At 42.0% G+C, this 13,502-nt stretch overlaps 1 protein-coding gene across 1 annotated transcript in view; it reads right to left on the bottom strand.

The window, feature by feature from the left end:
• Nucleotides 1-13,502, bottom strand: part of EPAS1 (endothelial PAS domain protein 1) — a 77,190-nt gene that overhangs the window by 27,574 nt on the left and 36,114 nt on the right. Inside the window, exon 2 of the mRNA XM_054280161.1 lies at nt 7,716-7,906. Within this exon, the coding sequence (XP_054136136.1) occupies nt 7,716-7,906 (191 nt within the window). The remainder of the gene's footprint in view (nt 1-7,715; nt 7,907-13,502) is intronic.

Here is a 13,502-nt window from a genome sequence, read left to right as displayed (position 1 = left end):
CTGCTCCCAAGCTTGTTTCTGCTGCGTAAAGAATGTCAAGGGTCTTTTTTTACTTTTCCGGAAGCAAACAAATGGTTTATTCAGCAGGGATCATGGCTATAGCCCAAGACAATCAGCCAAGTGTGGGTTCAGAGAAAAAAATGACTTTTCAGCTCTAACCCCAGACCCTCCTTTCCATTTTTTTTTCCCAGCTCATTAAGTTTGCATTAACAAAACATGACCATTCAAAGGCAGGAAGGCTATTCAAAGCATTTGTATTCTTAAATGCCTCCAACAGTGAAAGACAAACACTTTACTTGTATTATCAGATGATTAAGTTTGCTTTTCCCTGTATATAAATTATATTACTTATACAAACACACACAGAGGACATGGATCACTCACATCAGGGCTGCAGGTTCAAACCCTTAAGGTCCAAGCTGAGCACAGCACTTAAAGATATAGTCAGCTTTAAAGCATGTAGTCACAGGGGTTTGTGGGATCAGAGTACACTGTTTTTGTTAAAATTATCTTTGTCCAGCTGGAGGCATCTGTGATGTGGACAGAGAGGAGGGAGAGAAGATTGTTTGTGCTGCTGCGCACCCTGTCTAATCTAACCCTAAAGCACAACCAAGGTGTTTTGCAGACACGCTCCAGCCTCCCTGGTAACTCAATAAACCCCACTGCACCCCCTCCTTTCTCCTCAGCAGTCTGGCTGCAGCAGGAAAGGGGAGCTGGCAGATAGGGGTTTCTGGTAGTACTTAATAGGGCGTGCTCACGTTTCAAAGGTGAGGAACCTGCAGGTGCTATCAGGCACAGAAAGGTGGGGGCCGAGTACCTCCAGAGCCACTCTGCTGCTGTGGCCCATCTATCCCTTGCCTGTCCCCACAGCAGCCTACACAGCAGCTCCAGCACTGGGGAACACCCCAAAGGTGCTCATGTCTTTGAATGTTTCCAGGTCCTTTGCAAACACAGCCCCAGAAGGGGTCATCTGTGCCCACCAGCTACAGCAGATCAGCTACAGCTACCTGAGGATCCCAAGTCTGCAGCAAAGAAATATGCTGGGCTGCACTGTGGTGCCCTGGTATGCCCTGTATCAGGTAACTTGGTATAATTATAGTAATATAAATAATAAATAGGAGTCCCTCCTATGGCTGCAGTGTCAGCATTAGAGCACGTTCCCTTTCTCCTGAGGAAAACACCAACAACTAATACACAGAGGATACACACACTTTAGTAGAGTGACACATCAGAAACAGTTCAGTCATTGCCACTAGCAAAAAGCTGGTTTGCTTCAGAAAGAATCTATTTGGCAGATGCAAAACAAAAAATGGCATGGCTACTGCAAGTTCCTCCCTGAAATCCCTACTGTCGTTCACTTTGCTTCAAATTGTCTTCATTAATTTACCTTGGTGCTGAACTGGAGCATTAGTGTAAGAAAATTCAGCTTCAGATGGAAAATATTTAAGAAAGCTGGGACCAAAGGGAAGTGGGAAGTTAGCATGAGGAGGTGAGAGCAGAACTTAACCTTGTGTTTCCAGTAGGTCTGAGGTCACTTTATCCAGAGAGCAGCACCTCATGTAGACTTGCCAGGTTTTTGCAGGTCTTTGGGAAGGGTAACAGTGAGACTCAGTTTATAATGATTTTTAGGGGGTGGGGAGGTTTTTTGTTTGATTGGGTTTTGTTTGTTAGCATTGCATTTCAAAATAGCTGCAAGCTAAATTTTGAAATAAGGATGTGTTTCTGGTTTTTTCCCTACAACATTTTCTACCTCCCCTCAACTATGGGGAGTACCTCAGTTCAGACACCGCGACATAGCAGGGAGACTGGGCTGCAAATGTTCCAGTTTAAATTAACAGCACATTCAGCAGAATGAAGTGCTGTAATATTGCTGTTCATATTATAGCTACTTGATGGAGCCCAGTCAAGGTTGTGTTCATGCAACTCTGGAAAGCCTATACAGGAGGAGAATCCCTGTCTAGGAGAGACTGGGAGATGTTGAAACATGCCAAAAAGCCTTGTAAAACTGCTGCTGTGGCCCTCCTGGGATGACTGTCAGAGCTACAGGGGAACCAGGAACAGAGCAGTGGTGTCCCATGTCCCAACATCTGATGGATCATCCACTGCTGACTTTACCCCAAGGCAGTACTTGAATTTTGATACAGTATTTTTCAGTCCATGTCTCAGTCTATAGTAAATTTTGGTAAGTATTTATTTTGACAAATTTTCTAACTGCCAAATAGAATTTATTCATTGACAAGAAACTTTGAACTGTAATGGCAAATGCTTATTGCAGTGTTTATGATAACCTTTTATGCTAAAAATAACTTTTGTAAACAAGCTTTGATTAATTCTCACTGTCAGGATGTGCACTGTTCCCAAGTTTAAGAACACTTTTTCCGTAGATGCTTGCTCATTTCCTTCAGTCCAACCTCTTGGAATGAGTCTGAAGGCTCAAAATTCAGCCTTCTCCTTAAAAGAAATAACTGTGCAGGTATAAACAACCTCCTAGCAAACAGCCTATAATTCCTCTCAACACCTTTGATCTGACTCAAAGGGGTCTTTCTGGTCGGTTCAGAGGTAGACAATGATAAAATGTGTTTCTACTGGAGGTCACTTCATCACCTGCACAGAATTTTCCTGGCTTTGTCTCATCCTGGTTCCTATAAGTACCAGTAAGTTGCTTACATATGGTGCATAACTGATACCAGGCTGCAGCTGCCACTCCACAGGAGGGTTGCAAAACCTGCCTGACACCAGCAGGCAAAAGTTAGGGAAGATCTAACAGCAGCTTCATCCTGCATCAGAGAGAGCAGCTTTGAGACTGACTTCTCTCTTCCTGGTTTCTTGTTTTCCATCAAAGGAAAGAGATTTCCCCCCCTTTTTTTCTGTCTTGACAGAGCAGTACATCCTGTTCAAGGGGATATTTTCAATGTGTTCAATAAAAGCTTTCAATTTAGATACATCAAGAAAAAGCTACTCTTAAACTTGAAGCTTCCTGAAGGGCTCTTATCTCCAAGTGCACAAGCAATCTTGGATAAAGAAAACACTTATGTTAGTGTTGTTTTAATTGCAGAGTTTGTATCTAGCCAGATCATTCAGATGCTGCTCCCAGGAACTTGCTTGGAGTCTTGCAGCCATCAGTGTTGAATATTGGGAATACAGCACTCCATCAGACCACACTTTGAGTCCCATTGGACCTTTGGGTGCACCTTCCCTGAAAGGGGACATCACTTCAAGCAGCTGAAGTACTCAGCACCCAATTCACTCTCATTCCTAGCAGCATGGTTGGCATAAAACTATTTTCCCAATGTAATAAAAGCAATCGAGTAGACATGCTATTTTTAAAGCACTGTTTTATGCCACAATGGTCTGACATTAGATGCAGCTTGTCCAGACATTCAAAAACAATGCCCACATCAGTTCTCCCTCCAGTCTGTCCTCTCCCTTAAAAGCCTAGAGAAAAGCTATTTTTTCCCCTTCTGCTCCCTGCTGGCTTTCCGGCTCTGTTGTCTCCCTCCCTTGAAACCTTCACACTGGCTTCCTTGCGGCCTCCCTTCTCCCAAACAACTTCCTGTCTGTATCCCTGCTCCCTCCCCATTGCTGCTGCTGTCTGCCTGGACAAGAACAACTCCCAGCCAGTTTCCTTTGCTGGATTTCTGCACAGAAAAGACAGCCGGGTGATCACACAATTGGGATGGGATTAAGGCAAGCCAATAAAATTGTGTTTGCCTGATTAGCCTGATTAAAAAGTCTGTCGTCCTGGCACAGAGAAACTCACTGTACTAAAGAGTTTTGGTTCCTGTAACACCTTTAGCATCAGCATGGTTCAAATAAACACTTAAAATTATTGGCAGTGTGCATACAGTCTTCCTAAAATGGACTCTCCTCCTCATATTCAGACAAAAAGAGAATATCTGAGCCAATCTTAGCAACTATCACCATGTTAGCTGTTAACCAAGGCAACCATTCTTTAGCAAAAGCCATGTTTTCTTTTTTGCCATCTATTAGCTCCCCCAAAAGCATTAGCCTTACTTACTAGCTATACTAGAAAATAATATGGGAAAAATACTGCTAACAGCTTTTCTGACCACAGTAAAGGACATAAGATCCCAAATCCAAAAGCTCCACTACTGATAAGCATCAGAATGCCTATTTTCTGCAGCAACTTTATGGGATCAAAACCTTTAGTTGAAATGAACAAAGACCAGTTCTAAATTTATCCCAAACATTTGAATGCGACGATGGTAAAAATGTATTATGCCAGCAAAATTAGGAGACATCTTGAAAAATATTTAAGATGATAATAATTAAATATTTCTACTAAGCATTCCAATTATACCCTGTACTGTTCTGAGCACAACATGGAAACAGTATTATAAAGCCATTGTTTCAGTTTGCTTCCTGCGATACTAATCTCAATCAGGCCGTCAGACGAACAGCCTGCATTTCTAAATGTTAAAGGCTTCCTCTCCAACATTCCCACACAGAATTGCCTACTGTGAAAATCAAAGGGAAACGTGTTACTAAGTAAAGCAGCAACTTTTATAAAGCCAAACCTGGTATTTTTTACCCTTTTGAACTCTGAGATCTACAACCAGCTATTTCCTATTATGATAGGATACAAGGGCCCTACAAGGCCTGCAGGAGACGTGCACTCTGCAATCCAGAAGTCGGGATTTTTCGAGGCACGTAGCGGGAGAGCTCTCAATGAGGGCTCAGATTCAGGGACTCTGCCATTCACCTGCTGAAAGAATGTGGGCATAGATTTCCCTAGGTCTTGGCTTCCCAACAGATAAATGATCATTATGCAGACACAGCTAATAAACCAGCCTGAGTTACACAAGTGAAAAGCCCTATTCCGACTCGGGGAATAATAGGAAAGGGCATGAGACACTCAATGCCAGTGGAGTGAGACTGGCAAGCTGCCTATGGCCATCTCCAAAATCCCACCTGGAGCATCAGCTTGCAGAAGGATGAGGGTACAGTCCTGGGAAAGGCCTTGTTCTCTTTGCTTCAGGCAAAATTGCCTTAAAACAGAGAGATGTGTTTGAGAAACGTGCCCACAAACAGTAACACAAAATGAAATATGGTGTGCTAGTAGGTTTTGATGGACAAAATTAGAAACAAGAAAAATGGTAATCAAGCAGTAGTTTTATTTCTATCCCATTTTTAAGCTTTTTTTTCAAGCTGCAGCAAATGTTATTACAATGTCCAAACGATTGACAGAACAAATACACTCACTTAACTCCAGTTTACAGTAGGTGTCCAGCCCAAATAATCCAAACCATTTCAATAAAGACAACACAAAGCAAAGAGGGGTTTGCAGGCTGGGGTGGGCATTTGCTTCTATGCACCTCCACCTCCCCATTTCCCAGTTCATCCATCAAGAGATGACACAGGGTTCCTCATGCTCCCTGTCAGTCAAATCAGACTTCTCAAATGCAACAGTATGTTTACGGTCAAATTCTAGGCTGCTAAACATGCACCTGAAACCTTTGCTGCAGCTTTGCTTGGGGCTTAGAAAGGGTCCAAAGCAAAACCAAGAACAGAATGAGCACAAACATCACCCAAGCCCATTTTCCATCTTGCTTCACACTCATCAAAACAGGATAGGCAGCAAACATCTTGATCTGTGAGCCTCCAGATCAAAATCCTACCACTCTGAATTAAACTGGATGGCCTTCTAGTGAAAGCCAATGTTCTGACATTATTCAGAGGTCTTTAAAGCTAGGAAATTTAATTTATATGTTGGCTATACTCAGACTAGGAGATGAGCAACAGACAAGGTTTTCTGACTTGAGTTCTTTAATTATAATGTATTTTCATTATCAGAAAAGAATACCCAAAATTTCCAGAAAAATCCATCCTTTTAAAGTCTCTTAAATTCAACTCCTCAGAATAGAAGCATTTTGAAACCCTTATCTACAGCTCTGGTGCTTAAAGATGCAGCCATGGACAAATCTGCATTTGACTAACAACACAAATTTTAATGAGAGGATTTACTCCAAGTTAATATTTGGACTGAGGAACTCCAACAGATTTAAGGCTAAGCAAATAAAGAAATAAGCAAACATAGACAAAGTATGACATATTAAAGCACAGCCTGTCGCTACTGTAACAATTTATTTTCAGATTCTTTTCTGCTGCTGGGTACTGGTGGAACTTCAAGAAAATGTAAATTTTCTACATGAATCACATAATTTTTCAAACACTGTCACAGAAATATGTCTCAGAAATATAATATCTTTGTGTGTATGTATGAATATTACACACATATACTGAATTGTCATCACTATCAAATAATGAGTCTAAGCCTTAACGCTATAGAAGCATCAAAATAAATGTAGTCAGTAGATTTTTTTTCTTATAGAGAAATGTAAATTCATTTGAAAAGTTCACTTTTATCTTAGCAGCTGACCAAATATATCCTTCTGATGATGACTGCATCCGACTATTTCATGTCAATTTTTACAGACAGGCACGCACATTACTTATATTATCGGTTACAGCCTCTCAGAAGTTTATTTTTCCTATGGTGTGTCAGTCTTCAGTTCCTGCCATATAAATATTTGAAAAGCTGAGGCTGTGTTTTTATGAGAAAATTATAACAAATTGGCTTTGTTTAAGAACATTTACCTATTTACGCAACTTCTTCAAGTATTAGTTACATGACAAAATCAGAGATGATTTCCAAAAACTGTTCAGCACATAAACTTTTCTTTTCACAGGAGTACATGATAAAACCACATTCTATAAGCTAAGATAAAAATACCTACATGTTATACAGTAGGCTTCAGCAAAAGCCAAAAGTGCTACAAGAAATTACAGAGCACAAAGAAGCAGAATTGAATTTGCCCTATCTTTCAGACTAACCAACAACAAACCAACAGCAAATTCGACCACAAAATGGGATGCTTCCTAATAACATTTATTAAAGTAATTGCTGTTGTATGACTCAACTTTTCTGAGTAGAGGAAGTGCAATCGTGACCTTAATGGGAGTCTTGCCATTAATGAAGGAAAAGACAAAATTCTGGGGTTACCATTCACAAACAATGCAGGCATTGTTTTCTTAACGTATTCTGAAACTCATAGGTCACCATGGGAAAGTTCTGGAAACATCAGATGTTTTCATTGATCTTACAGGCTACTCAAGCTGCATGTTTCTATCAAAGTGTTTATTCAACTATAGGGGGCAAAATAAGAGTATTCCTAATTTTATCAGTTTTAACAGGCTATAAAAATTATGCTTGTTCATGTTTCCTACTAGTCCAACATGAGCAAAACTGATTGCGCAGAATCCACTCACATCAAGTATTTAGCAGTTGTTTTAGCTATCTTAGTATAGCCTGTTTTAAGCAACCTACCTACTACTCTTTGCCAGTGGATAGCACAATTACTCCTTTCAAACACAGTACTGGACCTTCAGAGCGTCCCAGCTGCTGTTTGAATGTGCAGGCACAAACATGCTTGTCACACCAAACTGAAAATTATTTGTTTCAGCATGGAGCTTAAGGCATATGTTTGAATTCTGATTAAACTCTTAAAAGCTCAAAATCTCATAACTGAGATTAATAAACCACATTCAAGAGTTCTCAGAGGTTTTATTTAGAGAGGCAAAAAACCTGCACTAACTGTAATTTTGGTACCCTGTAGTCAGAGAAGAGCATGCATAATCTTATCAAGCTGCCATCAGCCAGCCCGGACACCTAAGTTCTTTTAGCCAGATCTTACCTGAAGACAAAAGCTTATGAGTCCGTAGGAAACTGATTGCCAGGCGCATTATGGATGCCTTGTCCAGGTGGGAACTGATGTTGTGGGGCAGGGGCAGCTCATGTGCCAGCTCATAGAACACCTCGGTCTCTTTGCTTCTTCTGCATCTTGCTGCATCTCTTGATTTCTCCTTCCTCCGTTCAGAACTGCTCCTGATAGGGAAAGAAGCGAAAGGAAAAAGCGTTTATCGAAATGCAATTCACAACTTGTGAGGCATTTACAAGTGTATCTTCTCAGCAATGAATCCATTCTGTCAAGTGTTTGAAATCAATTGGCCAAGCTTTAATACCTATTTGTGCCCTTTGAATGGGAATTAGGAGAGGACTGCCACAGCTGGAAAGGGCTCAGACTGTACATGAGTCAGCCTTTGAATGCCCTGAATCCCCACACAGTACAACAGAATTGAGATCTGCCTTAGGCAAGAGATTCATAATGAAATAGCAAAGTATTACTTCTGGACTCAGGAAACATTAAAAATAATTTTTTTGTTTGTTCAGTCTAAATTTACTTACTGTGGGACAGGGTAGCAATCCATTTTTAAAGCTAGAATAATTACAGTGAATATGGCTGTGACATAAATACGATGATGTTGTGGAGTTTTTCAATGGCTGCATTCCACGTTGAAATAAAAGTAGTAGTAGAGTATTGAATTGTGTTGGTCTGTAGAACTGTCTCAGCTCTTAATCCAAAATTTGTCCAGAAAGCCATTTTTCTTGGACCATGAAAGGCACAAAATGGAAAATACTGTTGCTTGCAAGATAGCCCTTCTTTGGAGAAGCTGTTCTAATTAAATCACCATTTCTCCACTGTCTATGAAAATAGATTCCTTCTTGAGTAAAATAATATAACCAGTAGAGCTCCATGTAAAACAGAGGAGTGGGAAATAACAAAGGGGAAGACATTTTATGAAGCAAGTATGCAAAGGGACAAGGGACATAAAACTAAATTGAACATGTGAGAAGCACAAGGAATAAATTTATAATGGTTCTGGGTTAGTGACTTAAAGAACCTTAATGACTCTAAGGTTCTTTAATGAAGTACAATTTCATTAAATTTCAGAACATGAAGCATCTGAATGCATTTAAAACCATAAGCTATTTCAACCCCACATAGCTCTGCTGATACTCCAAGTTCCTACACTTGCATGAGTTGAGGTTTTGCAGTTGAGGATCACAGTCACACCAACACAAAATAGATTTCTTTTCAAGCTGACTTTTGCAACAGTCCACCAGTGCCACTTGACTGAGCACAGAACAGGGTGATAAGTAGAACAGTTCCACTGTTCTTGCTGTTTTGGCTGCACATTAATTTCTAGAATCACCAGCAGCACCTCTTTCTGCTAGCAAGGCTTCCAAAATGAAGCTGCTTATAACTTGTTTTTTCCAACAACAATATAAAATAATGAGCCAGTAAACTAAAAACGGACCAACCAAAAAACCCCACCCTATCAAAACCAGGAGTTCAAATAAATATATTCTGTTGTATGAAGATTATGAGGAAAACAAGTATTAATCGCAGTACTTAATTCTAGAAACTGTTTCAATCATGATTGGTCTCATGCTAAACTGCCTAAAATAGTAAAGGATTATTAATCCATAGCAGAGTATTCTAAAGAAGATTACTACTTCTTGAAGACCTAGAAAGTCTCCTAAAGCTTCTAGCACTGAAACCACAGGAGGCTTCATAAATTAGTAAGAAGGAAAACCAGCCAGGACATGCATTAAATGCCAATGCTAAAGTCACAATAAGGTGTTTGCTGGGGCTCAACAAGGCTGGACACTCAACATCATCATTCAAAGCAGGAGGGAGCTCACAACACATCAGCAGAGCCCCAAAACACAAGAAGTTGGGCACCTATGTGGGATCAGACAGGTGCTCACTAGTGAGTGTGCTAACAGGGCAAGGGGGCTCAAATCCTTACAGTATCTTCTCAAGATCCATGATCAGCTCTCAGCAAACCTCTTTCACAATTATTTTGCCTAAGGTGAATGTTCTGTAACATGGTCTCTGTTACAGGAGGCGTGTGCTGGAGGAGACCTACACACATTTCAGTACATAATGGCAGGATCCAACTTCAGTAATTACTTCAAGGGTATTGCTGAAGCAAACACCAACCCATTTCAGTTTGAATCTAAAGGAAATTCACAGGGTGATACTAACTTAATACTTTTCTCCTTGCTAAGTAAGAGTCATGCTACATCCATGTGAAAAAAAAAGTCCCTTCTTACAACTATCTGAGAAGATACAGCAAAAAATGCCTTATGTTCTCCTGGGGCAGGTGCTGGCCACAGGAAAGTCAGGTATAATACATGTACTGGTGGTACTTTCAGAAAAATCTTGCTTGCTAAAGAAAAATGTGCCTCTACAGACACTAGACTGGGAACAAATCTCAGTTTCTAATTATACCAAGAAAATAAAAGAGTAGAAGCAAAACAAAACCAAACAGAACAAAAACTATGTAGCAGTATTTGTGAGCATTTCCAGTTGCCGCTGGAAAAATGTAACTTCAACCATAAATGTTTGAGCTTCTGTTCTAAATCTAGAGGCCACAATTTTCACATTACTACCAACTTGGGCAAAACAAGATCCATTCCCTCCTCATTTAATTCTGAAACTTTGGGAAACAAGGCCAAAGTCAGGTCACAATTTATACAGTAAAAACAGGTTGTATAAGACAGGGTCTCTCATGACACCACTGCAGCCACAAAGAAAAATATTTACTTGTCTAACCTCTGTAAATATAATTTTGAAGTGTGGCTAATGAGACAAGCTGGTTTCAATAACCATGGGTTGCTCACAATTTCTAATAATTAACACTATAAGCAGAGAAAGATTTTCTTTCTCTCTGTTATAGATGCTTTCCCTCAACACTGCTTCTGCTAAGGTCCTCTGCAGAGGACCTCTCCGTTCTTTACACACCACACAAGAGCTTTCTCACATCAGAAAACAGGGAGGAGTCAGCCTGCCTGGTTGCTTTCAAAAGACTTTTCTGCTCATCCATTATAATTTTAAATAAACAAATAACTTGCCTATTAAGCATTTTCCACTATAATTTTAAATAAACAAACAACTTGCCTATTAAGCATTTTCCCTTTGTGGCACCTCAATTTTCCTCCCCATCTCCCCTCACACAGCACACCCTCGAGTTGTGTTGCTGTTGTAGCATAAGCCCACCAAGACCCAAAACACCCTCATGCCACTTCCTCACTCAAGACCTCCATCTAAGGTTGCTTGCTGTGCCTCCCAGGGATGTCCACTCAAAATGGTCATTCTGCACTTACTTGTCCTGGTTGCAAAAGACTCCCAAAACTGCAGTTGAGTTACAGAATTCTGCAAAAAGCAGTATTTTCATTATTTTTGTTTGCAGAGCATTAATAATTCTCTCTGCAGTTACCCCACACGATTAGCATTTCAGCCTGGGAGAGGCTGGACCACCCATAGCTGGAGAGCGGTAAAGTGACTGCGACCTGCACGACTGAAGGCCAAGAGGAAAGAAAGGCTGATGCTGAATACCCTTCACACATCACCCAGGCAATAGAGAAAAGGCCTGGGCTCTAGCTAATTTATGAATCATTCCCTCCTAGCACATAAACCACCCACTTGCGTGGCAGAAAAAGAGCACACGCGTGCGTCACCGCTTGGAGAAAGCAACGCAAGCAGAAACCTCGCTCGCTCTGACAGATTTCGAAGAGTGCAGAGGGAAGAGCAGAGAAAGCCACCAGCAATCAAACCACCGTACACTGGGTATTCCAAGGTAAGCCTCCAGAGAGCTCCTGGACACTTGCTCCTTCAGGAGTCCCAGAATCAGGGCAGGATAAGATTCCACTGAGCTGCACATGAACTCTCACTGCAATCACAGCGTAACTGGTGCCAAAAAACCAAGAAAGGAATGGAGAAGCTCAAATTTCTTTTGGAAATGGGGAAGCCAAGTTGAGGAATGGGTCTGTTGACTCCATTCAGGACTTGGCTACATTAATGGTGGTCAGGAGACTTGAGAAGGAACAGGGAGGTGCTGGTTCCCAGCAAGGACTCTCCCAGGGCTGCTGGATGATGTGCCAGTGCTGCACTGCTTATGGGTGTGCAAGCCATTGGGAATGGAAGAGTTCCGGAGGCACAGGCAGTTCTGTGACACAGAACACAAGTACAGCACTGTATCCTCGGGACAGCTGTTTACATGATTTTCCACTCCTTCCTGGTGAATTTAGTTTGCACTCTGAAAATAGAATTTATGGGCCAATGCACGTGAGAAAAGATGACAAACAACTGGCAACTGTTTGTGCTCCCAAGGTGAAGCTTCCAAATTTTCATAAGCAGTTCTCCATGCTTCTTCCTAGAATCCAAACATCAAACTGGTCCCAAGGGTACACCCTTGCCCAGGAACAGACCTCTTGATGCCACTGAGCGAAAACACCCCAGGTGATGTAGAAATGCCTTGCATGGATCCCAGGAGCCAGATTCCTATCTCTTTTGCTCATTGCAGGCCCTTGCAACACAACTTCACTGAAATCAGCAGGAATGCCTGCAGACAAAGGTCTTGCACACCCGGGGTGAAGATCATAATCTGACTTTCTGAAGCCTCTCTTACTGCAGGACTGGAAACTTCAGGGACAGCAACTTATTGGCAAAACCTGAAGCCCCACATAACCCATCTGCTTTAAACAATCTTGCAAAACCACCATGTCAGCTTAGGAGTTGCCTTCCCAGTGCCCACTGCTGTGACAGCTCCAGGCTCCAGCAGCCAGGAAAACTGCTGAGGGAGCCTGCCTCAGCCAGAGGCTGCACTGCTGCCATTGTCCTGCTGCAGCATATCCTCAGCAGGTACCTGTGACCAGAGACAGGAAGGATCAGCCCCTCAAACAGTGAGGCACACAGACTGTCCCCCACCTGGGAGCTTCGGCACAGGGCGTCACTCACTGATCCAAAGTTTGGTTAGGTGCCTACACAGTCCTCCTCAGCTCAGCAGCCAGGGACTGAGCTGAGGTTTCAGTCCTGTTTCCACTGCTTGTGAGTGCATTTGCTCTCTGCAGTTTAAATCCCACCAGTACTTCATCTCCACCAGTAACCCCTGCCCACCACCTCCACCCATCCATCTGCTGGTCCTTCCCCCAGGCTGTCCCAACCCCCTCAAAGCCCTCGGTACCCACGCAGCTGATGAGGGTGCCAGGCAGTCAGCGTCACGGGTCCTCCCTTCTCTCAAGGACATTGGTGGCCTTGGTGGCAAGAAGACTTGCCAGGACAGGAATCTTCTGCTCGGGGTTTCGCTGCTCTTCACGAGTCCATGTGGGCCGATACTCAGGTTGTACACACACACACACACACACACTCACACACAGACTTGTTTAAGATTCAGCAGTGCAGCAACTGCACTGAATTACGCTCCCACTGTGCAGGCTCCAGATCACAGAAGCTTTCAGAGAAAAATGCACACCTTGCAGAAAAATATCTCCTAAGTAAGCCAGTAGCCTTCACTCGTACCCACATTCTGTGTGACACATCCGGACAGCACTTTGAATTGTGCAGTTCAGACAGACCCGCTTGAGTTTACTTCATGATTTTGGTGACCCTTGGACTTTGCTTCAAACTGCCATGTATGCAAGCTAGTAAAACAACAAGCATATTACTTTATATCCAATGGCTGGTTATTAAATGTTTCTAGCTTCAGCACTTTAAAGGTCAAGAATCCACAGTTAATGAAGTTGTCACATGCAATTTCTCTAGCAAATGCTCCATTTTGAATGGTTTCGAGTT

Source organism: Melozone crissalis, unplaced genomic scaffold, assembly GCF_028551555.1.
Source record: "Melozone crissalis strain CALT ecotype California unplaced genomic scaffold, PUWL_Pcris_2 ptg000027l_1, whole genome shotgun sequence".
NCBI classification, from domain to species: domain Eukaryota; kingdom Metazoa; phylum Chordata; class Aves; order Passeriformes; family Passerellidae; genus Melozone; species Melozone crissalis.
The sequence above is the reverse complement of the archived record's forward strand: the minus strand, read 5'-3'. Positions and strand labels throughout refer to the sequence as shown.